Raw genomic sequence first — 24,706 nt, forward strand, 5'->3', positions numbered from 1 at the left:
ATATTTGAAGCGGTGGTTGGGTCATCAACCCAAGGGACGGATGGTAGCAAGAAGCTTGCTGCCCTTGCTGCACTCACCCACGCAACTGCAGAGTGCCTCATTGTACTTTTGACTTGTGTTTTTTGTAAGTGACGGACAAGATGAGGAAACTCAAGTAATCCGCTCAGTGTAGAAAGTCCAGTTTCTGTCCTAGCCTGGCAGCCTTGCTATTTATGCGCTCGGCCAAGTCAAATTCCAGCTAATGCCGACCTCGGAGAAGATGAAAGCGGGGGAGGGGCATCCCTGGTAATGTTCGAAAAGCTCTTGTGGGGAAATGGAGAATGCAGTCCGCACAACTGCTGTGAAAAGACCTGCAATTTCATCATTTACTTTAAAACAGAACCGTTGTCTGAACACAAGACGATGCGGTCTCTCTCACTCCGGTCAATGTTTACTCAGCTTGCTCTCACTGTCTACAGAAATTTGTCTTGGGAGGCAGAGAACGGGCTTGTTGGGCCTAATGATCTTCCTGAAAACCTTTGCATCATTAGAAAAACATGCTCCCTCAGCATCGCTGTCCAACTGCGTTAACTTTAAATGGAACTCACTTATGGGCTTGTCAGTAAATGGATCTCCCCCCATGGCCTTTGGCTGCAGACACCAGGGTGGGGAAGAGAGTTTTGTCTTGTGTTAAATCTCACCGCCGTCAAATATCAGCGGACAAATTGCCTGCCTTCCCCTGCTTTAGTGAAATGTCAAAGTCCTTGAATAGAATAACAGAATTTCTCCAGAACTAGTCACCAAGGAGAATTTTCTCCATAAAAGATGGCCAGACAAGTTGAGAAAACGGTTAGAAAGACATATAGGACCCTGTGTGGTGTTATAAATAAAGGCATATAGGACCCTGTGCGGTGTTATAAATAAAGACATATAGGACCCTGTGTAGTGTTATAAATAAAGGCATATAGGACCCTGTGTAGTGTTATATATAAAGGCATATAGGACCCTGTGTGGTGTTATAAATAAAGGCATATAGGACCCTGTGTGGTGTTATAAATAAAGGCATATAGGACCCTGTGTGGTGTTATAAATAAAGGCATATAGGACCCTGTGCGGTGTTATAAATAAAGGCATATAGGACCCTGTGTAGTGTTATATATAAAGGCATATAGGACCCTGTGTGGTTTTATAAATAAAGGCATATAGGACCCTGTGTGGTGTTATAAATAAAGGCATATAGGACCCTGTGTGGTGTTATAAATAAAGGCATATAGGACCCTGTGTGGTGTTACAAATAAGAACACATAGGACCAGTTGTGGTGTTATAAATAAAGGTATATAGGACCGTGTGCAATATTATAAATGAAGACATATAGGACCCTATGTGATGTTATAAAGAAAGATAAAGTACAAAAGCAAGGGAGTTTTGATGAAGCTTTTTAAAAAAAAACTGACTTGCTTCAACTGAAGTATATGTGACACCCTGTTTAGAGCACATTCTGGAAAATAGTTTCACTGACGTGCAGTTTTATAAACAGGAAGTTTTCCCAAATAGTACTGCCAGCCATGATCTTGATTTTTGATTTCGTAATTTGTTACAATGCAGCAGATGCATAAAGAACTAGGTCAGAACTTAGCTTTGGTTTGAGTGCTAAGTTAGTTCATAGAATTTATTTGCATCTGATAGCAAAATAAAAAGAAAAACAATGCTGGAAAAAAAAACTCTTGCTTGGGACATTTTCCATTGAACCAATTTCAGACAGATCCCTTGCTCTCCCCATTCCAGCAGAGACAGTGCACCAAGTAAGAATGTGAGCGCAAGACACGAGGCATGTGATTACTGCTAAATCCCCATCTTTCCCCCCTCCAACCCCAGGCTGTCTCCCTGGGTACCACATCACACCCAGACTCAGCTCGTTGATGGAACTTGGGGAGCCTGCTCAGATTCAGGCCAGTGTTCACTCCCGCCGTCCTGGTTTGGGTCCTGCAGTTTCCAGGTGTTCTCGCTCAAAGAAACACTGCTGAGTGAAGGGAGAAAAAGAGAAAAAAAAAAGTGTTGGCAGCTCCCTTTGTGTTGTGACATTTTGGGTTGTGTTCTGTGTGGTTGAAAGCAGCAGGGAGGAAGACAGTCTCGGGCAACATCATAAGGAACGGTTTTACATCTTTTCCTCTGATACGCTTATTTTGTGGAGTGCTTTCCTTTTGTTTTAGCATGCATTTTTTAAGAACTCCCGAGGGATAGCCTTTCTGTGCTGAATTCTGGGCGCCACAATTTAGGAAGGACACAAAAGGGTTTAGAGAGGATCCAGAATTAATTTAAGAGAATGGCTCTGAGGATGAAGGGCTTCTATTTCATGGAATAACTGGGGCTGTTCCACTTCGACTTGAGCAGATTGAGAGGAGGCTTGACAAAGGTGTTCAAAATCACAAAAGGGTATGGCTTAATGGTGCCAGGATTAGCAACCAGAGGAGTCCAGTACAAAATGAAAGACAAAAGAATAACTTGAGGAATAACATGTTTATGCAGAGAGGGGTCAGGACCAGGAACATTCTGCCTCAACATATGCTGGAGGCAAATCCATTTCTGGGGGAACTGGATAAACACTGAAAGATAATACATTTGCAGGGCAGTGGGGAAAGGATGTGATTGAGTTAAGTTGACAGTTATAGAGAACAGACAGCTGCCACTGGCCGATTCCACACCATAGCCATTTTATCATTGCAAGATCCTGCATTGACATTCCTGGTGGTTCTGTACCAAATCCAACTCCCTGAAACTTTGTTCCTCAAGCAATTGAACAAGAATAGTTCTTAATCGCTTACCTTTTACAAATATAGTTACTGGAATATCCCATTCACTGAGCTGGAACAACCTCCTTGTGTTATGCAAGGAAATGGTCTTGAGGGGGTTAATGCTCGTGTTCCATTGGCTCCCCCAATGTCTCTCACACCGTGTGGATGGAGACAAGGAGTTCTAGTCTAGTTTTCAGAGGAGGTTATATCAGTACCAGCTCCCTAAGGTCCCAGTCAGTATGCCTGACCAATAACAGTTGTAATTCTTGCCATCAAACAATAAACCTTCTGGTTATCAAAGAACACAGCATCTGCTGTTCTGAAGAAGAGTCACTGAACCCAAAACGTTAACTCTGATTTCTCTCCACAGACGTTGCCAGATCTGCTGAACCTTTCCAGCAATTTCTGTTTTTGTTTCATCTTCTGTAGGTACTTGGCAGTGGTTTACCCTCTCCCACTATTCATTACTTTATCTAATAACAAAGGAGGATTAGTGTTATAGCAACCTACCTCAAACAATCCATACCCAGTAACATATACAATACAACCTAGATTATCCAGACATCAATTATCCGGGTTTTGGATTATCCGAACAAGATCTCAAGGTCCTGTAAAATGGCATTAGGCTACTCAGCGTTCAGTTATCAGTTAAACGGCATTATGCCGGAAAACCGAGAAAATGTTCGATAACTGGCACCCAAAAACGGCTTGTTTACGATAGATCAGTTATCGGTTAAACGGCATTATGGCATGCACTGTCGGATAACCGAGAAACGCTCAGATAACCGCCACTCATAAATTACTGCTTGTTTACAATCAGATCGATTATCCGAACAATCAATTATACAAACAAAATGCTCCCCGCCCGTCTCGTTCAGATAATTGAGGTTCAACTGTAGTGGCTGAAGTGGTGAATAGCATAGAAGAGGCAATCTCTGAAAACACCACGCCTTGTTTGGAAATTTCTGTCTATCCCCTGACACATCATTGACATAACTTCCAGTATCATTGCAATTAACAAGACTCAGTCTAACATCAGCTTTTTAAAACTCGCAGAACCACAAGAGTCTGCAGCACAGAATAAGGCCACTTGGGCCATCGTATGCGTGGCCGTTCCTTGCTAGAATAAGGCAGAACTAATCCCCTTGCCCTGTACTCTCCATGACTCTTAATCATTGTTTATTTCAATCATTTATCTTTCCTTCCCTAAAAGCTGCCATGATCTCAGCCCCAAGTACTTCTGTGGCAATGCATTCCATACTCGAACAATTCCCTGCATTTAAGCAAAAAAGACTTCTCTCAGTGACAGTTTTAAATCAATGAACTTGCAACTGAATTCCCTATTCGGCCTATAAACCACTTATTTACTTCAGTTGAAATGACTCCAGTCTCTCCTCATAATTATTGTTGCCCGTCCCTGGCCTCATCCTGGCGAATACACGATGAACTATAGTTTTAATGTTCTCCCTATAGTGTCCAAAATGAGTACGCAGTGATCTAATCATTGAATCATACAAATGTACAATAAACTCTTAGCTAAAGCACTTTTTTCATCATTTATAAAACACGTAGTGCTATTTTTTGACATTTTTACAGGTTTATCACACTTGAATTTTCAAAGAATTCTGTACTAGAACCCAGGAATGCTCCTCTTGCACTCCTTGGTTTTTCAACTAATTTGCAAAACACCCCACTTTTTTGTATTAAGTTGAGTGTGCTAAGTGTCTTGTGCTCAAACAAGTAATACGTCCTTGTTCTCATTAGGTTTCTCTCACTAGATTCCCTGCAGTGTAGCAAACCCACTATTATTGCACTGTTAGGGCACGTTAATATTCTGCTCCACATTAATGACAGCGGTCTAAAAACTACTGGTTGATTAACTCCATTGGCCAGTTTATTTAAAACAGTGAAACACAGTGCAAGTAATGAAGCAGGTATTACAGCCGTCCAGCGGATTCCTATTTGCACAGCTTGCAAGATCACAGCAGTTCAAACTGCCAAGCAGAGTTATACACACAGCACGTGGAGTTCTTCAAGGTGAACTCACCTTAAAGGGAAGGCACAGATAGAACATCCCCCGCTTCCCAAAAGAAAGTTGAACTAATTACAATAAGAAGTGAGCCAGTAAGGCTCTATAACAAATAGGTAATTTGCTGATAACATTCAGATTTTGTGGTGGTGATGTTGCCTGGAAGTGCTGTTAATTGCCAGAGTAAGAGTTGTTGTCTGGCGCTCTTGTTGGTTTTTGGGATTTTATATGTGCTGCAATAGGGCTGGACTGGGAAGTGATTGAGAAACTGGAACAGTCTTGATTTGTTCTCTGTTCCATCTCACCATTGCGTTGTTACATGGATGGACCTCAGTTCTGACCACCTTCATGTCACCTTGGCTGGTTGTCCTGTACTTCTACTGGACCCTGAATGCGAATTAATTGTACAGCGCACAAACTTGGTGATACTTCACCCATATTTTCATTATGCACGCCAGTCATCCAATCTTGCCGTTTACAAGCTGCTCTCGGGTTTCAAAAAGAGTACTTCAGATATGACTCGGTATATTGATGCACATTGATCGACGAAACACGAGCTCTTCTGGAGATAGAATGGGGTGTGCTCTTGCAAGATGTACTGACTAATGACTGTGTTTAGTATCTAGTTTCCAGGAACATTACGCAAGTGCCAGTCCCAGATTTGGTTCTTCCAAAGTGGCTGTGCTGAAAGGGCGCTGTTTCAAAGTTGTGTTTCAATTACACACTGAGACATAATCTCAAAAGATCCAACATGATCTTGCATGTTATTAAACTACGCCAGTTGGTCTGTTCCTTTCCTCTTTGAATGATTTCATCTCACACCATCCTCAATCTGTCTTTCAAGTGGATGCTGTATTTACAGGATGGGTCAATGGACAGTCTTGCATTCTGTTAAATGTACAATATTGCATCTCCCTCAAAACTGCCAATTTTATCAAAACATTAAGGATATCCAATGTTAAGTCACAAATGGAAGTGAGAGGTGATGTTTCTGATCTTGGTTTGTTGTCTGATTCCATGGAATATGATTAGTGTCAAATCACTAGTTAACTACAGGTAGGACCCTAATTGCAAAATCAACAATGTCAATGATGCAGAACATTACTGAGTTCCAGGCACATTGACTATCGTTGATCACCATTAAAATGGATCCTGTACTTGTGAACCATTTAATATGAAAGTTTAATATTCATAAGTTTCATCAAGGCTTCCCACGCCATGGATTTCTTTTAAGATTCACAGGGTAGTATATTGGCACTTAGCTAATAACAAAGTGTGATCAGTTTTCTGAAGCCTAATCAATTTAACTTTTGCCAATACTTTGGACAATGGTGATGACATAGATGTTTTTCATAAAACGGACAGTGTCCAACACATGTTCACTACTCGTCGTCTCGTGTACAGTCAGCTTCATGTATACATCCCTGGCAGGATACCAGGCAGTCTTTACTGTAGTCGAGTGTGTGGTGGTGGAAAAGCACAGCAGGACAGGCAGCATCCGAGGAGCAGGAGAAGCAACATTATGGGCATAAGCCCTTTATCAGGAATTATCAGAAGTAAGGGCTTATGCCCGAAACGTTGATTCGCCTGCTCCTTGGATGCTGCCTGACCGGCTATGCTTTTCCAGCATCACTCTAGACTCTGATCTCCAACATCTGCAGTCCTCACTTTCTCCCAGTCTTCACTGTAGCTTAAATGTATTCTTGATGCACAGTCTGTGTAATGCATGGCTTTAAGCTTTTGCTGTCATCCACTACCTCTGCCAGTGGCCTTTCTCATCCATGCTTTCCATAAGTGATTGAAGACTGGGCATTTCCTTGGAGTTTGCAGTAGGTTACATCTTCCACTTGTCTTGTTGTGTCTGGATGTTCCAGCGATTGGTGTCAACTATTACATTTGTACCAAGGACCTTCATCGACTTGAGAGGATCACGCCCTATTTCTGCCCACCCTGCAGTAGCTTTTATAAGTCTTCAGCTTGTATAGAAAACCTTTCATTGGGATTAGTGTGAATATCAACTCAACAATTCTGTTGGCTCACTCTCTGTCTGGAAAATCACATTGAGCCATTTTCTCTTCATCTGTTCACTAACTGATCTTTGTATTTTGCAGCCTTCTATTTAAATGACATAATTTCCAGTTAATGAATTAAAGGAAGTTTTAATCTTACTCTGAATTGGCCTGTAAATGTGGTCACTTGCATTTTGAAACCTTTTAGCTCTTTGACTGTTTATCCTAACGTACTAAGTCCATACAAGTACTTTTTTTTACCCCCAGTTGCTAAGCGATTCTGAGTAGCTTGCATCTTACACCAGACATAAGCAAATCTGAAACCCATTGTTCGTCAGCTTGTATGAGGGGGTATAGCTGCAAATTGAGGGGTGATAGATTTAAGGCAGATGTCAGAGGCAGGTTCTTTACTCAGAGAATGGTAAGGACATGGAATGTAGTTAGCTCAGCCACATTAGGGGCATTTAAACAATCCTTGGATAAGCATATGGACGACATTGGAATTGTGTGGGGAGTTGGGCTTAGATTAGCTCACAGGTTGGCGCAACACCTAGGGCAAAGGGCCTGTTCTACGCTGTATTGTTCTATGTTCTAAAGTGAACGTTGTGGAGATTCTGACAACATGCCTTTGACCTTTATTTGCTTGGTATAGATCCAACTCATGCTCCTTTCTTTCTGAAGTGAGTGAAATCGTTCTCTCAACAGGCTTACCAGCGAGCTGTGCTTGCAACACTCTCCAGCTCTGTGACAAACAAAGACACTGTGGGCTGTCTCATGCACTTTAACAGCAATGTGGGATGGGATTGCCCATTGCTAAGAGTCAACCGATTGCTGACTGTCTGGAGTTGGCTTTTCCAACAATGGTTTTAGGCGGTAAGAACGGGTTTCTGGTCAGCCAGATGATGGAAATAAAAACTGGAACCTCCACCATCACTCTCCATAGCTCTAGACCACAACATGCATGTAAAAGCATATATTGCCAGAGCAACTGGGAGGGGGGTGAATGCTGGAAGGCTGATGTGGATCTGCACAGGGTCCAATCCCCTGTTTCTCCCTGCTCCTTGTCCAGCCTGTCGTAGAAGCTAACGTACTTTAATTCAGGCTAAAAAGAAACTGATCCAATCACCAGCTTCAAAACAATTTTCCTTTTATATTGTTTGCTTCTTTTTTTTTTAAGTTGTCCTCAAAATTGCATGTACCATCATTAATCATGGTTTTGTCTTATGCCATTCACTTGATAGGTAATTTATTTTTATATTCTAGCCCCATTAACTTTCTCCTTTGGTACTCATCCTACTCAACACATACGAAATGTATCTATTTTGTGCATTCCTGGTCAGGACCCAGTGATTTATTCACTCTTGAGTCGTGCTGCCTTTTTCAGAACTGCTCCACAGTTGTCTAAAGTTGGTTCAGCAACTACTTTAATACACTTAAACATTTCATATCTCTTTCTGTTATAAACAAAGGTTTAACATAGTCCCCATGATACCTCCACTGAACCTTCATCACAACAAATAGATTTCTCCATTCTATCCTACAACACTATTACTCACTCAATATAGATAAATTAGCTTTATTGTCATAAGTACTCAAATGAGTACAGTGAAAACTTTTACCGTTTCAACTCCCATTGGCTCACTTTTTCTTTTATATTATCTGCTCCTTTCTTTCCCCAATAGTCCATTAAATTTAACAGTACTAACCTTAGATTTATCCCATCCCATTTATCTTAATTGCAATTTATTTTTAATGTCTCCTTTGCACATAAACTCTCTTCTTTATGCACATAATATTCAACACAGTCAGAATAGATCTATTTTGTGCATGTGAGAATCAAACATGATAGGAGTGTTGAATGGGGGTGGGGGGAATAAGATCACAAGAAAGTGATCAAAAACTAAAGGACTGCGGATGCTGGAAATCTGAAACAAAAACAGAAGTTGCTGGAGAAACTTAGCAAGTTCTGGCAGCATCTGTGGAGAGAAAGTAAATTCCATGTTTTGGCTCCAGTGACCCTTTTTCTGTCTTCTCTGCTGATCTATCTTCAAACATGGTCAATCCCTTCAACAGCACTTTTTAAACCCATAACCTCTATTACCCAGAAGGACTGGGATACGCAGATACACAGGGGCCTAATCACCTGCACATTCTCCAGCTAGCTATATTACACAGAAAAGTATTCTCCCAATACAGATTAAGAAAGTCCCATTGTTAATTGAAGCAACTTGCTTTTCTTTCTTTTCCTCAAAAATTCTTCAGCTGTCCAAACCACAAATATTGTTCTCAACTCTACCAACTCCTATAGAACGTACACAAGGTTAGTGGGAAACCTTGCTTGACAAGAGATTCCCTTACCACATCTTAGCCTTCGCTAATTTCTCTCCCAAGCTAGTTTCAAACATGGTCAACTCACTAAGTCTCATTCCACCTTCTAAATCTACAACCTCTACCATACAGAAGGTCAGGGGCAGCAGATACACAAGGACATCGTGACATGCATGTCCCTGACCAAGCCATTAGCCATCCTGACTTGGAACTATAATCGGCATTTCCTTCAGAGTCGCCGGGTCACAATCCGGCAACTCCCTCCCTATCAGCTTGTGGGTGTCTCTACAGTGTACGGATAGCAGTGGTTCAAGGTGACAGCTCAACACTACCTTCTGCAGGGATGGGCAATAAATACGGAGATGCCCACACTCCCTGAATGAATAAAACAGGTCAGCTTTTCTGGCCTTGAAAGGTTGTGTCCTAGATGCCCTTTGACCTTGCTCACTTGTGAAACCAAGACTCAGTGTGCAATCTACAGCAAACTGACTGATTCCTAGGGCTTCAAAACAAAGGAATTTGATGCAGTCTTACCTGAGTCTAAATTTGCTAACTTACCTCCTCTCCCTTTTTCACTTTGATAGGAATTCACTAACACCATAAGTTAATAATCCAAATCTTTCAACTGCTAATCCTGTTTACAATCCTGCTTGTTTGTAACTGTTCTATGAAAATTCATCCTCCCAGGGTCTAGTCTCTCATGGAAGACTTGTTAACTAACAACCCATTTTGTGCAGTGCACCGCACTCACTCCAAGTTAACTCTCAGTTGTTAGTGTTATCTATGCATCTCAACATTTTTAGTTTGTGCATCTTACCCGCTTAATGTTTTCAGATTCGTAGCAAGTTACCCCATAGAAACAGTCGATTTGGACCAGCAAATCTGTGTTGTTAGGTTTCTTCATAAAACCATGTCTCTACTCCCTCTTGCCCTCCACATATATGTAACACAGGCAACTACCTGAAGCTTTCCAATGAACAAAGTAATATGGAAGAGCTGCTTTCACATTTTAAGCACTTGTGTGAAGACATGTTCTCTACTCTCCTCTTTAACAATGATCACAAGTTTGTGCCCTCTTTCTACTGCATTGGATTTTATACCACAGGAGGCCATTTGACCAATCATGCCTATTCTAGCTCTTTAAAAGAGTTAGTTTACTCTTTCCGCGTGATCATCAAATCATACAGCATGGAAATGGACCCTTCGGTCTAACCAGTCCATGCCGGACATAATTCCAAATTAAACTAGTCCCATCTGCCTGCTCCTGGCCTTTACCTCTCAAAACTTTTCCTATTCATGTACTTACCCAAATGTCTTTTAAACACTAATTGTACCCCCATCACTTTCTCAGGAAATTCATTCCACAAGCAAATCACACTGTGTAAAATATTGCCCGTCATGTCTTTTTCAAATGTCTCTCCTCTCACCTTGAACATGTACACCCTACTCTTGAAATACCTCCATCCTCGGGAGAAGACAACTACCATTAACTCTCTCTATATCCCTCTATTCTATAAGCTTCTATAAGATCGCCTCTTGACCTCCTGCACTCCAGTGAAAAAGTCCCAGCCTGTCTAGCCTTTCTTTATAACTCAAACCTTCCATACATGGCAACACCCTGGGAAATCTCTTCTGAAGCCTCTCTCCCACTGAATAATATCCTTCCTATAATTGGGCGACCAGAACTGGACACCGTATTCCAGAAGAGGCCTCACCAATATCCAGTACAAGCTCAACATGACTTCCCAATTCCTTTGCTCCAAGGACTGAGCTATGAAGGAGAGCATGCTAAACAGCTTTTTTAACCATCCTGTCTGTATGTGATGCAAACTTCAAAGAATTATGTACCTGAACTCCTAGCTCCCATCAACTAGTGAAAACAATCTCCTAATGATTGTAGTAAAACCTCTGTCTTTTATCAGGAAAGCCCTGTAACATTCTCAGCTCTTGTCAATGCAGCCCTACTTTCCCAACTATAGGACCGTACGAAATAGAAACATTCCACCCCTTGAGGCTGCTGTGCCAATAGAATCATGGAACTTTCTCTTCACAACTGTCCCCTCATCTCTCAATATCTAAGCTTTTATGCAGACTTACAATATTCCAATGTAAAATGATGAGAAGCAATTTGTATGGCTGTTCACAGACAGTCACCAATCCTTGCCTTACCAGAAACAAACAGTTTGATGAAACTCTGCTCTGAGGAGTATCAAGGGACACAGCTTCATTTTCCAGGCACTGTATAAATGCAATTTATTGTTTTTGACATGCAGATTAAGTTTGTTCTAGTGCTGGACCCCCCCTTCCATTCCAACTATCAACAAATATTTACTGTCTAGATTAGAGTGGTGCTGGAAAAGTACAGCCGGTCAGGTAGCATCCGAGGAGCAGGAAAATCGACGTTTCGGGCAAAAGCCCTACATCAGGACTGAAGGCAGGGAGCCTCCAGGGTGGAGAGATAGATGGGAGGGGGGTGGGGCTGGGGAGAAGGTAGCAAAGAGTACAATAGGTGGATGGGGGTGGGGATGGAGGTAATAGGTCAGCGAGGAGGGTAGGGGAAGGTAGCAAAGAATACAATGGGTGGATGGGGGTGGGGAGGAAGGTGATCGGTCAGAGAGGAGGGTGGAGTGGATAGACGGAAAGGAAGATAGGCAGGTAGGACAGGTCATGAGGATGGTGCTGAGCAGGAAGGTTGGAACTAAGATAAGGTGGGGGGAGGGGAAATGAGGAAATGTTGAAGTCCACATTGATGCCCTGGAGTTGAAGTGCTCCGAGGCAGAAGATGAGGCGTTCTTCCTCCAAGCGTCGGGTGGTGAGGTCCTGCATGTCCTCGGCAGAGTGGGAGGGGGAGTTGAAATGTTGGGCCACGGGGCGGAGGGGTTGATTGGTGCGGGTGTCCCGGAGATGTTCCCTAAAGCACTCCGTGAGGAGGCGTCCAGTCTCCCCAATGTAGAGGAGACCACATCGGGAATAGTGGATACAATAAGTGGATGTGCAGGTGAAACTTTGATGGATGTGGAAGGCTCCTTTGAGGCCTTGGATGGAGGTGAGGGAGGAGGTATGTGCGCAGGTTTTGCAATTCCTGCGGTGGTAGGGGAGGGTGCCAGGAAGGGAGGGTGGGTTGTTGGGGGGGCATGGACCTGACCAGGTAGTCATGGAGGGGACAGTCTTTGCGGAAAGTGGAAAGGGTGGGGAGGGAAATATATCCCTGGTGGTGGGGTCTGTTTGGAGGTGGCAGAAATGTCGTCAGATGACGCGGTTTCTGCATAGGTAGGTAGGGTGGAAAGTGGGGGGCGGGGGGGGTAGGGGTGGGTCTGTCCTTGTTACGGTTGGAGGGGTGGGTTTGAGGGCGGGGGTGCAGTATGTGAATGCATTGGAGGGCATCTTTAACCACGTGGAAAGGGAAATTGCAGTCTTTGGTGGAACTGGTCCTCCTGGTAGCAGATACAGCGGAGGAGTTGAGAATATGGGATAGCATTTTTGCAGGAGGTAGGGTGGAAAGAGATGTAATCCAGGTAGCTGTGGGAGTCGGTGGGTTTGTAAAAACTATCAATGTCAAGTCGGTCATTTAATGGAGATGGAGAGGTCCAGGAGCTGGAGGGAAGTGTCAGAGATGATCCACGTGAATTTAAGGTTGGAGTGGAATGTGTTGGTGAAGTTGATAAACTGCTGAACCTCCTCGCTGGAGCATGAGGTGGTGTCGATGCAGTCTTCAACGTAGCGGAGGAAGAGGTGGGGGGTGGTGCTGGTATAACTACGGAAGATGGACTGTTCTACGTAGCCAACAAGGAGACAGGCATAGCTGAGGTCCATGTGGGTGCCCATGGCTATCCCTTTGGTCTGGAGGAAGTGGGAGGATTTGAAGGAGAAATTGTTAAGGGTGAGGACCAGTTCAGCCAAACAAATGAGTGCGTCAGTGGAAGGGTACTGGTAGGGATGTCGGGAGAGGAAGAAACGGAGGGCTTGGAGGCCCTGGTCATTGCGGATGGAGGTGTAGAGGCATTTGATGTCCATGGTGAAGATGAGGCCTTGGGGGCCAGGGAAACTGAAGTTTTGGAGGAGGTGGAGGGCGTGGGTGGTGTCTCAAACATATGTGGGGAATTCCTGGACTAGGGGGGGATAGGACAGTGTTGAGGTAGGTAGAGATGAGCTCGGTGGGGCAGGAGCAGGCTGAGACAATGGTTCGGCCGGGGTAGTCAGGCTTGTGGATCTTGGGAAGGAGGTAGAATCGGGTGGTGTGGGGTTCCCGGACTACGAGGTTGGAAGCTGTGGGTGGGAGATCTCCTGAGGTGATGAGGTCATGTATGGTCTGTGAGAATATTTACTGCCAGTCTCTGACTACTGAAGTGAAAAGGGATCTCTAGGAATCTCATTAGTGGTTCCGAATTTACAGTTTACCTAGAGACTCCTCTCTGGGCAATTTCCAATACACTTTTTCCTCTTTTGCTACAATACTCAGTGATGTGGACAAAACTTGACAAATTTGAGATAAAAGCAAAATACCATGGATGCTGGAAATCGGGGATGAAAACATTGTGATAGTTTCTCCATGCTTCTGTGCAAAATTCTGCTTCAGTGCCTGAAACACCCTTTTATTTCACCCGTTCCTTTTATCCATCATAAGCCAATGCCTTTGTTCTCCCCTCTCCACGCCCCCCAAGCCCTTTTCCTTGGCTCTGTGTTTGCTCCATAGCTGTTTGCCACAGACATCTTCCAGTCAATCAGAGGTCATCGACCTGAAACGCTAACTCTGTTTTTCTCTCTCTCCATAAATTCTGTCTGCCCTACTGCGCGTTTCCAACATTTTCAGTTTTGATTCAACTTATTTGGTTCGACTCAAAGCAAACTCGTTTGAAAAGTACTCCAACACTTGCATACAGTTTCTCCCTGACTGCGTATGAGAAGATAGCAATGGAGAAGCATAATGCTTTTATAATGATCCAAGAATATTACAAATTAAGAATTGGAACCGGAAGCCTTCAACATCAGCATCATACAACAATTGAAAAGGAATCTGCAAATCCCATTTAGGTGCTAGTCCTGGGATTTGCAAAGTTTTTTTTCTTTAAAAATGCTCTTGCTTGACATTGAAAAGTTAAGGATGATAAAAGACATGCATTATTGCCACTGTGAAAACATAGCTGAACGCAGCAGTACAAACTTGCGAGGGGTGCTCGGATAGTCTAGACTTTTGTGAAGATAGGTTTAAATTGGTTTGCCACTTCCTCGCAGACAGTTCTCTGTTCAGTTCATCAAGGAACATGATGTTAATACAAGAAGTTGGATTTATAGAGTACCTTTAATGTTCATTTAACACAAGTTTCTAACAGAAGCACTAATGAGGCAAACTTTGACATTGAGCTACACGGGTGAAGTGCACCATAAAAAGAGTGAATTAAAGGAGCAGAGACAGAGAGGGAGGCAATTCCACTACTACGATTTCACCAAAACCACAATGTTAATGGTGGAATGGTGATAATCAGAATTTATGTGTTGCATGCATTACTATCGCTCATGGTATTCAGCGGGAGGGCATTCTTTATCCTGATAGACATATTGTTCCCACACTGGGGTCACAGCTCGATAATAATACCTGATGCTCCACCTGTTGAGCTATTTATCCTGAATCACCTTTTCAGTTTTCAACTAATCAGCTTATTTATCTATTTCAACTGTTTTAAATTCTGCTATACGCTCTGGACCCCGGAAGACACAGATGGCTTAAGCGATGCAGAGAAACCGAATCCCAGAGATACAGATAGCTACAGGATCACATCTCAGCCACATTGTGGATTTTACTGACAAATGCAATGCCACATTGTCTCTCCTGGTGGAGCTCCTGAGCTATCTAAGATCCCTGCAGCATCACGGGGCAGACACTGTGACATGAAATGTTTGCATCTGCTCTGTACAGATCAATATAAAATAAAATCCAAGGCCCTTCTGAAATCTGCTTAGTTCAATAACGATCACATTACACTGCCGAACACTGGGCATCACTCACCAGCTTTTGACCAGCAACGTTGGGTTGATTGGTCACGTTAAAGCAACGTCATTGTTGGAGAGTGACTGTGTGACCGCTCTCAAGTGCTGACCTACCACTCTAGCAACCTGACTGGTCAATCAAGTGTCCACTGTGGACGTCTTCCTGTTCTGTGGTTGTGAAGGTGGAACATTCCAGAATGCAACTGCACAACTCACGTCCGAAGAAAAACACAGCAAAGTTCAACCGAATGGTGAATGAGTCAGAAACCTGGCCACAGAGGACAAGAGGGCTGGCAGACATTTGACCTTTCTACAAGGTTCACGCTAAACGTTCACAGCTCAATGACACCAGAGATCTGCAGCTCGCTAGGGTGAGCTGAGGAAGGAATAGTGGGAATAAGAGCAGCGTTGGACCATTCAGCCCCTCGAGCCTGCCCCACCTATCAACCAGATCATTGTGGAGATTCTACCTCAATGCCATTTGCTGACATATTAATATCCAGTGATCTAATGATCTCTCTCCTGAACCTACTCAAAGGCTGAGTCTCCATGCTCCTCTAGGGTAGAGAATTCCAAAGGTTCACCACCCTCCGAGTGAAAGAATCGCTCCTTAGGATTTAAATGACCAATCTTTACTTTTGGGGTGGCTCAGTGGTTCGCACTGCTGCCTCACAGCACCAGGGGCCCAGGTTCGATTCCAGCCACGGGCGACTGTCTGTGTGGAATTTGCACATTTCCCCCGTGTCTGCGTGGGTTCCCTCCAGGTGCTCCGGTTTCGTCCCACAGTCCAAAGATGTGAAGGTTAGGTGAATTGGCCATGCTAAATTGTCCATAGTGTTCAGGGATGTGTAGGTTAGGTGCATTAGTCAGGGATAAAACGTAGAGTAGTAGGAGAGGGCAATGGATATGGTTGGGTTACTCTTCAGAAGGTCAGAGTGTTCTTGTTGGGCCAAAGATCCTGTTGCTACACTGTAGGAATTCTGTAAAAAAATTCTAAGACTGTGACCTTAGATTCGAGATTCCACTCTTCCCTCCCCATACATCCTGGAGATATGGACCTCACCTCAAAATGAGGGAATGCCCACTGAATACAGGATAATTGGTCGCCCTTATCAGACCAGCTCACATGGAGTGCATGAAGAAAAAGAGACAAAGCAAAGTGTATGTGTTTGGATGAGAGTAAGTGAGTGAGTGAGTGAGTGAGTGAGAGAGAGAGAGATTTCATATGATTACCTTGTCCGATCTTTGCTTTATAACAACAGCATTGGGGGATCGTTGTTTAGCTCAGTAGCTTGGCTATGGTGTGGAATTTGGGGCGGGGATGGTGACAAGCATAAATGGGGACTTAGTCCTCATGAAAGCTTGGCCATTCGGGAGAGGGTTAGGAAGCAATGCTTCACTATGGTGGGCAAAAACTCGCTCACAGAAATCAGAAGATTTCAACTCTGAGATTGATCACACTGTAGTTAGCCAAAGGCATGAAGGAACACAGTGTTCTGAGAAACACCTTTTGTCCAGTTAAGGCTCCAGTACACAAGTACCAGTAAAGGGAAAGAAAAGGGAAGGAAAGGAATTGCTGTTTTCCTCAGTTCTACTCCTGACTGCATCTGGCGTGTCCTTCCCAACAGTTTAACAATTGCAACCATAGTGGTGGGAATTGGAAATATTGCTTACAGATATGGAATTCTGGGAAGGTGTTTTGTATATCTCACACACACACACACACACGTCGTTAGAATACAATTGCTGATCACAATATATTGCTGACTAAAACTTACAACGTTGTGACCTACAGTTATATTCCCATGTTGCAAAAGTGGCTGGGACATTTCAAAGGTGGGATGGTATATTTTGCAATCACAAATGAAGGAAGAGAAAAGGCTTTATGGAGATGAAAAATTACAGTTTATGTTTGAGATGCTTATGCCTGCACAACACAACAAAACAACACTATGACTTAGCAAAAATGCACAACCTATTTCACGTCCAGGAACAATACAATATCGTTCCATATATTACACATGAAAAGCAAATAGTCTGAAGCAGATAGCAAGCAAATATGACTTTGGCGATGTTAACATGTTGATCATGAAATCAAAACACACCCTCAAAGAAAAAAACAAAAGTTGCCCCTTTGGTCAATGTGAGAAAGACAGAGTGCTGTCAGAGCTTCTGAAGTTAGCAGAATACCTATTACTTTCAGAATCCAGATCTACTAGGGTTGAGACTGCCAACAGCAACTACCACACTCCAAGTTCAACTCCAGCGAATGCTGTTCATCGCTCGCGTGCCAGAAAAGCACCTGCAAAGCTATTACAGCTGTCTCACTAGCAGAGTTGTGACTTGTCCAAACCATGTTTCCACTGCAGTACTGTTTCTCCATGCTGGACAGAATGTCCCTCTGTATGCAAATAAAGCAAAACATCTAGAAAAGTCAAACACATTGGTCACATTCAGCAACAAATTCAATTAGTGTGACCAATACAACAGGAAGCATGCCATCTATATACACAGGTTAGCAAAAGGGCAAGAGAATGAAGGCAATGTAGAGGCAGATGACTCTCAATGTACCATTGTGCTCTCTTTTGGATCCAACCAGCTAGGAGTACAGTGACCGCTGGCTGCTTAGAAGCTGATGTTCTCATCAGGAATAGGATTATCTGCCAACATAAACTTCTGCTCTTCAGATGGTCCTACTCTCCAAACCAAGGAACATGAAAAGTCCTCCTGCACCACTGATAATCCTCAAGCTGCTTGAAATGTCACCGTCTTTCAAAGATGATCACTACAGTCTATGTCACTCCTGAAAGCATGACAGTTTCCACAAAGCACAATTCTCCGCATGATTGCAGTCACATACACAGCTCCTACACACACTAATGAAATTCTCAAATTGCATGCTTTACTAGTATAGGAAAACTGAAAGGTGTTAGGTGCATGCTGAATTTAGATCCTGTTGTGAGCCCAGTTATGAATCAATGGGGATGGCTATTGATTCATATCAGAAAGCAGATTGAAAAGGAACTTCAGTAAGTCCTTGACCTAGACATTATTGAGAAAGTTGGGGATAAAGCCTCAGCTCTCATCCATAAAAGTCACCAAGGAACCCAAGACAAGAACAAAATTATTGTCTTCATTGACTAATGATCACCAAATGAAGCCATTCAACAAGAAAAACACTCAATGTCAATAACTGATGATTTAGACAAACTGAATGATGCTAATCACTTTGTGAAACATGACCCTAATGTAGGCTATCATCAAACTGATCCTTCAGAAGAACAGAGGTATCCTGCAATATTCTTCAATCACTTCAGATTTCCTCCGGCACTTTCAATATTTATTTCAGATTTCCAGCATCTGCAGTATTTTGCTTTCATTTAAGGTAGCACATAGTCTTGACTGCTCATCGAATAATATCTATCACAACCCACTGTTCGCATCAAGTTTTGTTTAGATTCAACTTTGAGAGAATTTGGCTAATCTCTTACCTATTGTAGAAATAGGGTGGACTTACCTCACTACCACTTTGTTGAGCTAGGTTAAGTCATGGATGGACCCATTTGGTGCAGGCTTGGCAGCCAAGCCGGAATACCATTTAATTGGTTTCATCACCAGGCAATTCAGGACAATTCCTCAATTTGCTTCTGGGGTTGTTACATTAAATGATTCAGAGGTGTGTAGATATGGACAGTTTAGAATTTTGCTTTAACATAACACTGTACTGACAATGTATTAGTTTCCCTAGCCCTCTGAGCAATATTTGGTATTTCTTCGCAAAGGAACTTATACCCAAGTGTTGTTCAACCTCTTCAATCTTCTGAAGTTTTAGCTCAGTTGTCTGGATGGCTGGTTTGTGATGCAGAGTGACACCAACAATGCGGGTTCAATTCCTGCACCAGCTGAGGTTACCATGAAGGATTCTCCTTCTCAACCTCTTCCCTTGCCTGAGGCATGGTGATCCTCAGGTTAAACCACCACCAGTGTCTCTCTGTCACAACAGAGCAGCCCCATGGTTTGGTAAGACTATGGTGACTTTACTTCCTCAACCTTTAACCTTGAGATGTTAACCTGTACCATATGTTTTCATCTTTACAGACTGAAACTTCTGTTTCTTCACACATGATAAATGATCTGATAAGATAGTAACATCCCTGTATCAAGATTAAAATGAATGCAATGTCCACTGACATTCTGTCAAACACAAGGTTATGTCAAACTCAAGCCAGTTGGATCAACAATTTCCTGTAGGAACGCACTAGTTATCTAATATGCATTAGCATCTTCGGATGATTCTTTCTGCATCCTTCCTGAAGTATAATTTGAATAGTTTTCTCCAAATGGAAATCTTCTTTGGACTGTAGTGAATCTGATAAAGGTCTATTTTCTCCAATGCTAAGGGTCCCATCCCATGTTCTAAAACAAAACAAAGAACTGTGGATGCTGGAGATTTGAAACAAAAAACAAGAACTGCTGGCGAAACTCAACAGGTCTGGCAGTATCTTGGGGGAGAAAGCAGGGCTAATCCCTGTTCAATTTGCCCCATCTCGGATTGTGCTAGACAGCCTTTTTTCTACTGCCATTTCTTCCTTTAACTTCTAAATACTGTTTTCTAATTTTGCAATATTGTGTTGGTGTTGCTTCAAAGGTTGTTCAAGCTGTAATTTAGCAATGCTGTTTCAATTTCCCTTTTAAAACTCAGCATTCTATAATATGGAATTGCGGTAACTTTGTATTGCTTAATGAAGTTGGGGGGTGGGTGGTTTGGTACAGCAGTTCCATGATTTTGCAGTCAAAATAGATGTTTTACAACATACAGGCTACCTGTCTTTTCACAGACAAAATGGAAACGGCAAATCCTCCTTTTTAACTCTTGAACCTGTTCAACACCACTTATTTTCCTTCTTCTTCATGCAACAGGAAAGTTTAACCATACTCATAGAGCTTTGATGCCTTTCATTTCCAAGGTAAAACTCACTTCCCAAGTGAACTGGCAGATGTCACTAGCTTCCAACTCTCACTTGCTTCTGTGCTTCTCTTACCAGGTCTAAAGTAAAATGACTTTACCATTAAGTGTTGCTTCTGTATGATCGATCTCCCAGGAGGTTGCTTGCAGGTGGTTTGACTATTCAGCTGCTAGATTGCCTGTATGAGTAGTTCTCAAAGGCATAAAACCTTTGAAACTGCAAATGCCCTGGATCCACTAGAAGTCTCACTTGTTATCATGTGTTTGGTGTTGCTAACTCAAAATCCAATCCTCATTGCTGATCGCCACATTGTATTTTCTGGGATACCATAGGCTACCAGCTTATAGTTGGAGTTGGGTGCTGCCACCAAATATACCTTAGCTTCTTGCCTTAAAAGGAAAAAGTGAGGACTGCAGATGCTGGAGATCGGAGCAGAAAATGTGTTGCAGGAAAAGCGCAGCAGGTCAGGCAGCATCCAAGGGGCAGGAGAATCGATGTTTCGGGCATGAGCCCTTCTTCCTGAAACACATTTCCAGCAACACATTTTCAGCTTCTTGCTTTAAACACAACACAGTTTATAACATGTTGGGAAGCAGTACAACTTACATTAGTAAGACAGATTGACCAATAAGAGCATGAGAAGGCCAAGAATACAGGTCTTCACTGCAATAAGATCCTAATCTTAATGGAACCCTTTGCATCCAAGTTCATATGACATCAACTAGGAGGAGCTTAATGCAATCTCCAAAACTACCTGTTTTGTTACCCTATACAACACAGATGAGGGTGCTATCTACCAACTTCCAGAACTGAGAGCTCTCCAAATCACCACTGCTCTATCATAACTCACACCAAATCCTATTCAGCTACCACATGAGATCATTGACCTACACTAGCTCCTGTTCTGGAAAACTCTCCAATTAAAATTTTAACCCTTGTTTTCAGATGCCCCTATTCCACCTCTTATGCTACCTCCAGACCGACAGCACTCTACTAATTCCGAACTCTTCCTTACACAACCCTGGGTTTCTTTGCTCCACCATTGATGGCCATGCTTTCAGTAACCAGGGCCCGGAGTGCTGGAGCTCCCTCTGTAGGTCTCATCAACTCTCTTTGCTCTTTTAAGTAGCACCTTGAAGCTGCCTCTTTGAGGAAGTTTTCAGTTACTTGGCTGAATATTTCCTTATGTGGCCCTATGTCAAATTTTGATTGACTCTTGCTCCTGCAAAGTGCCTTGGGACGTTTTGCTAAGGGTGCAATATAAAGCAAAGTTGTTGTTCTTGCAGGGGAATAGTTTAGAGATGTGAAAGCGATGAGATCTGACCAGATTCATGCATCGAAGCTGCAATGGAGTTGTCCACAGGGTAGACCATTGGCAAGGATAGGGCGGGTACATCCTGGATGAAGTGAGACGGAGGTGTGTGTGCGCACGAATGTGCATGTGTGTGTGAGAGTGAGTGTTGGAAGCAGGTGGGGGTGGGGGGGGAAACTAATAAAAAAGGTGCAACTTCCCTTTATCCACACCACCATGTCTACATCACCTCCACAAATAGTAACAGTAAATATTATTGCTGGAATCTGACAGCATTTCACTGTGGGGCTACGTTGGCACACTGCAACATGTGAACCTGATTACTGTGTTTTGCGAAGGTTTCCAGGAAGATTTTCGAGACTAGCAGAAAATATTTAAAAAAAGATACAAAGTACAAGAGGCCAGGAGAAACAATTTCTCAACATATCCCACGCCAATGTGATGAAAAGGGTTTTATTTAGCCACAGGAAGGCAGCAATGGCATCATGAACAAACACAGCAAAATGGAAAGTATTAGATTTCTTGCTGCAGCTAGACAGATAGACAGACACACACTCAACTCAGAAACAAGTGCTTGCATATCAGCATGCTATTTGACAACAGGCATGATACCTGCATGAAAATGAAGGCAGTTATGGCAAGTCACCAGAGGACTATGTGTGGCCATTGAACCATTCAGCAGCTTTAGCAAAGGAAAGGGTGGGGGCAGAGAGGAGAGCTAACCTAGAGGAGGGAGAGCAAAGATGAAGGATACGTTAGCTTGGTTAAAAAGGGGCAATTTTCAGCTGCTTCAGGACCAACATCCAGCCATTTACTTCTCAACTTAAAAACATGAAGACATGTGACAGCTGGTCAAACTCGATTGGAAAAATACAATGCAAAACAGAAATGGTCATCGAGATGATGAACTTCACTCAAATTGACGGTGACACTGAACTTTACTTTCCAAGATGTTCTTGAAATCCTTATTTTTTTAAACTAAAAAGGCTTGTTTATCACATTAGGACGAAGAGAGGGTATATGGAATGAGACAGATCAACCCCTGAACGGAGCAGTGAAAAATCTGAAGTAAAAACAGAAAATCCCTGGAGAAACTCAGCAGGTCTGGCAGCTGCTGTGCTGAGACAAACAGAGTTAATGTCTCAAGTCTCTTATTGAAAACCCAGCGAGAAATCTGAACAAGGGCTTGACTTAAGGATACTTCACACCCAATCCTCACACATGAGCAAATCAAACTCCAGAATAAACATCTGGTCTTCTCCATCTCAAAACATGCACAGAGAATATCCTTACAAACTCAGGAATCCTTAAGATCCACAAACCGTAAGAGCATCCCACTCCATATTCATCTACAGAACTCAAACCTACTTTGAACCACCTACCTCCACCATATTGCTAGTAACAGATTTTTCTTTAAAACTTTATTCCTTTATGGGGACATGCACTAGCTGCCATCTCTAACTGTTTCTTGTATTGAGCGGGATAGTCTCACACTGAGGACAGTCAGGAATCAGCCGAGTGACTGTGAACCGGGAGTTACATGTAGGCCAGACCAGGTGAGGATGGCAGATTTTCTTCCCTAAAGGGCAGATGGGTTTTTACAACAGTTAGACATGACCACCATGCCACCCATAAACATCCTTACTTTATACATGATAAAGTACAGATTTGACACAGCCCAGGGAATCCCTTGTGGACTCAGCCTGTAAGTCTCTCTTCGTTCATCTGGAGATCGTACTCTTTGGTAGTCAGGAATAAAAATCCTCTTACAGACAGCTTAGTTTAATTTTAGTCATCCCCTTTATTTAGCATTAGCATCACTGTTACAACATACCTATAAGTTAAACTAACTGGGTTCTAATAATCCCGGAGAGTAGGATATCAGCTCTTCAAGAGCACTGTACCGTTACAAACAGCTACCTTTATATAAAATGTTAACAAAAGCACTGCATGCTCTTAATTAGACAGATAAGAGTGAAGGACAATAATTCGGAAGAGAAGTTAATTGATACCAAGTTTCGTTTTGACGTTTGAATCAAACACGGTTATTAATTTCACAAGAGAACAGCCATGAATGTTACCACCCAGTGTCCTGTTTACACAGATTCACTGATGTTAAGGCAAACGTTCTTAATTGCCTTGCCCTCCCTGCATGTCTAGTTTTTAGTGTGCAGCAAATGTGTTCTATAATGCAACATTACATTTTAGTTTAAATGTTTAAGGACAAGTTTTAAGGCTATAGACGTTCTCATACAGAAGTTCTTCCCATCTCTAATCCTGGAATACAGTCCCACCTCAACTCAAGACTACCTTGAGACTCCAGGAGCTTTTATCCTCCTGATGGGTTCTCCCTGCACTTTTTGTATATTGTTGCAAATAAGGAAATGAATCGTCGACAGGGGATTAGAACATAAGGAGCAGGAGTAGGCCATTTGGCCAGGCAAGCCTGCCCCCCCCCCACTCCCCCATTCAATAAGATCATGGCTGATCATTTTGTGGACTCAGCTCCACTTATCCGCCCACTCACCATAACCTTTAATCCCTTTACTGTCCAAAATCGATCTATCTTTGCCTTAAAAATATTTAATGAGGAAGCCTCAGCTGCTTCACTGGGGAGGGAATTCCACAGATTCACAACGCTTTGGGTGAAGACGTTCCTCCTCAACCCAGTCCTAAACCTGCTCCCTCTTATTCTGAGGCAATGCTCCTTCGTATTCGAGGGCTTCATGTTTGAGAGAACCTTCGAGGAAGAATGGCGGACTGTGAAAGGGCCATTGGAGACGTGAGCAACACAACACTTAAGGAAACAGCTAGTGGCTTACCTCACACGACTGGATGCAGTGGATAAAGTGAGGGTCTGGATACCACTGCAGCATTCCTGTGCACACCATAGCCTGCAAGAACACAAACCCAAGTTACTTCGTTAGTCGAGTGAAGAGGAAAATTAGAAACTGTTTGATTACATACACAAGGAGTGCTCTCACTTTAATGTTGCAACTTTTATGATCCATCAGGATGTCCCAAAGCACTTCACAACTATAAATTACCGTGAGTTTCTGTTGTTTTTGAAGCATAGGCATACAACACAACCCACTGTGACAAGGTGTTTCCTTTATGCTGCCGGTCATTAAAAAAAGACTAATGTTGTGCTTTGAACTATCAAACAGATCCTTTTGATCAAACAGTGATATATTGGAGCATTTCACATGTGCTACTGCCCTCTATCAAGTTGCCTGCCTCTGTCGCCAGCTGTTCCAGGTATTCTGCCCCAGCAGCAAACAACCCATTATTCTTTTTTATGCAT

At 42.8% G+C, this 24,706-nt stretch overlaps 1 protein-coding gene across 1 annotated transcript in view; it reads right to left on the bottom strand.

Annotated features, from left to right (window-relative positions):
- The window catches only part of pappa2 (pappalysin 2), a 416,790-nt gene that overhangs the window by 67,798 nt on the left and 324,286 nt on the right, over window positions 1–24,706 (bottom strand). The window contains exon 20 of the mRNA XM_043700014.2: window positions 24,225–24,296. Within this exon, the coding sequence (XP_043555949.2) occupies window positions 24,225–24,296 (72 nt within the window). The remainder of the gene's footprint in view (window positions 1–24,224; window positions 24,297–24,706) is intronic.

This window comes from Chiloscyllium plagiosum, unplaced genomic scaffold (assembly GCF_037043375.1).
Source record: "Chiloscyllium plagiosum isolate Xiang-an unplaced genomic scaffold, Cpla_swu_hap1 HiC_scaffold_9, whole genome shotgun sequence".
Taxonomy (NCBI): domain Eukaryota; kingdom Metazoa; phylum Chordata; class Chondrichthyes; order Orectolobiformes; family Hemiscylliidae; genus Chiloscyllium; species Chiloscyllium plagiosum.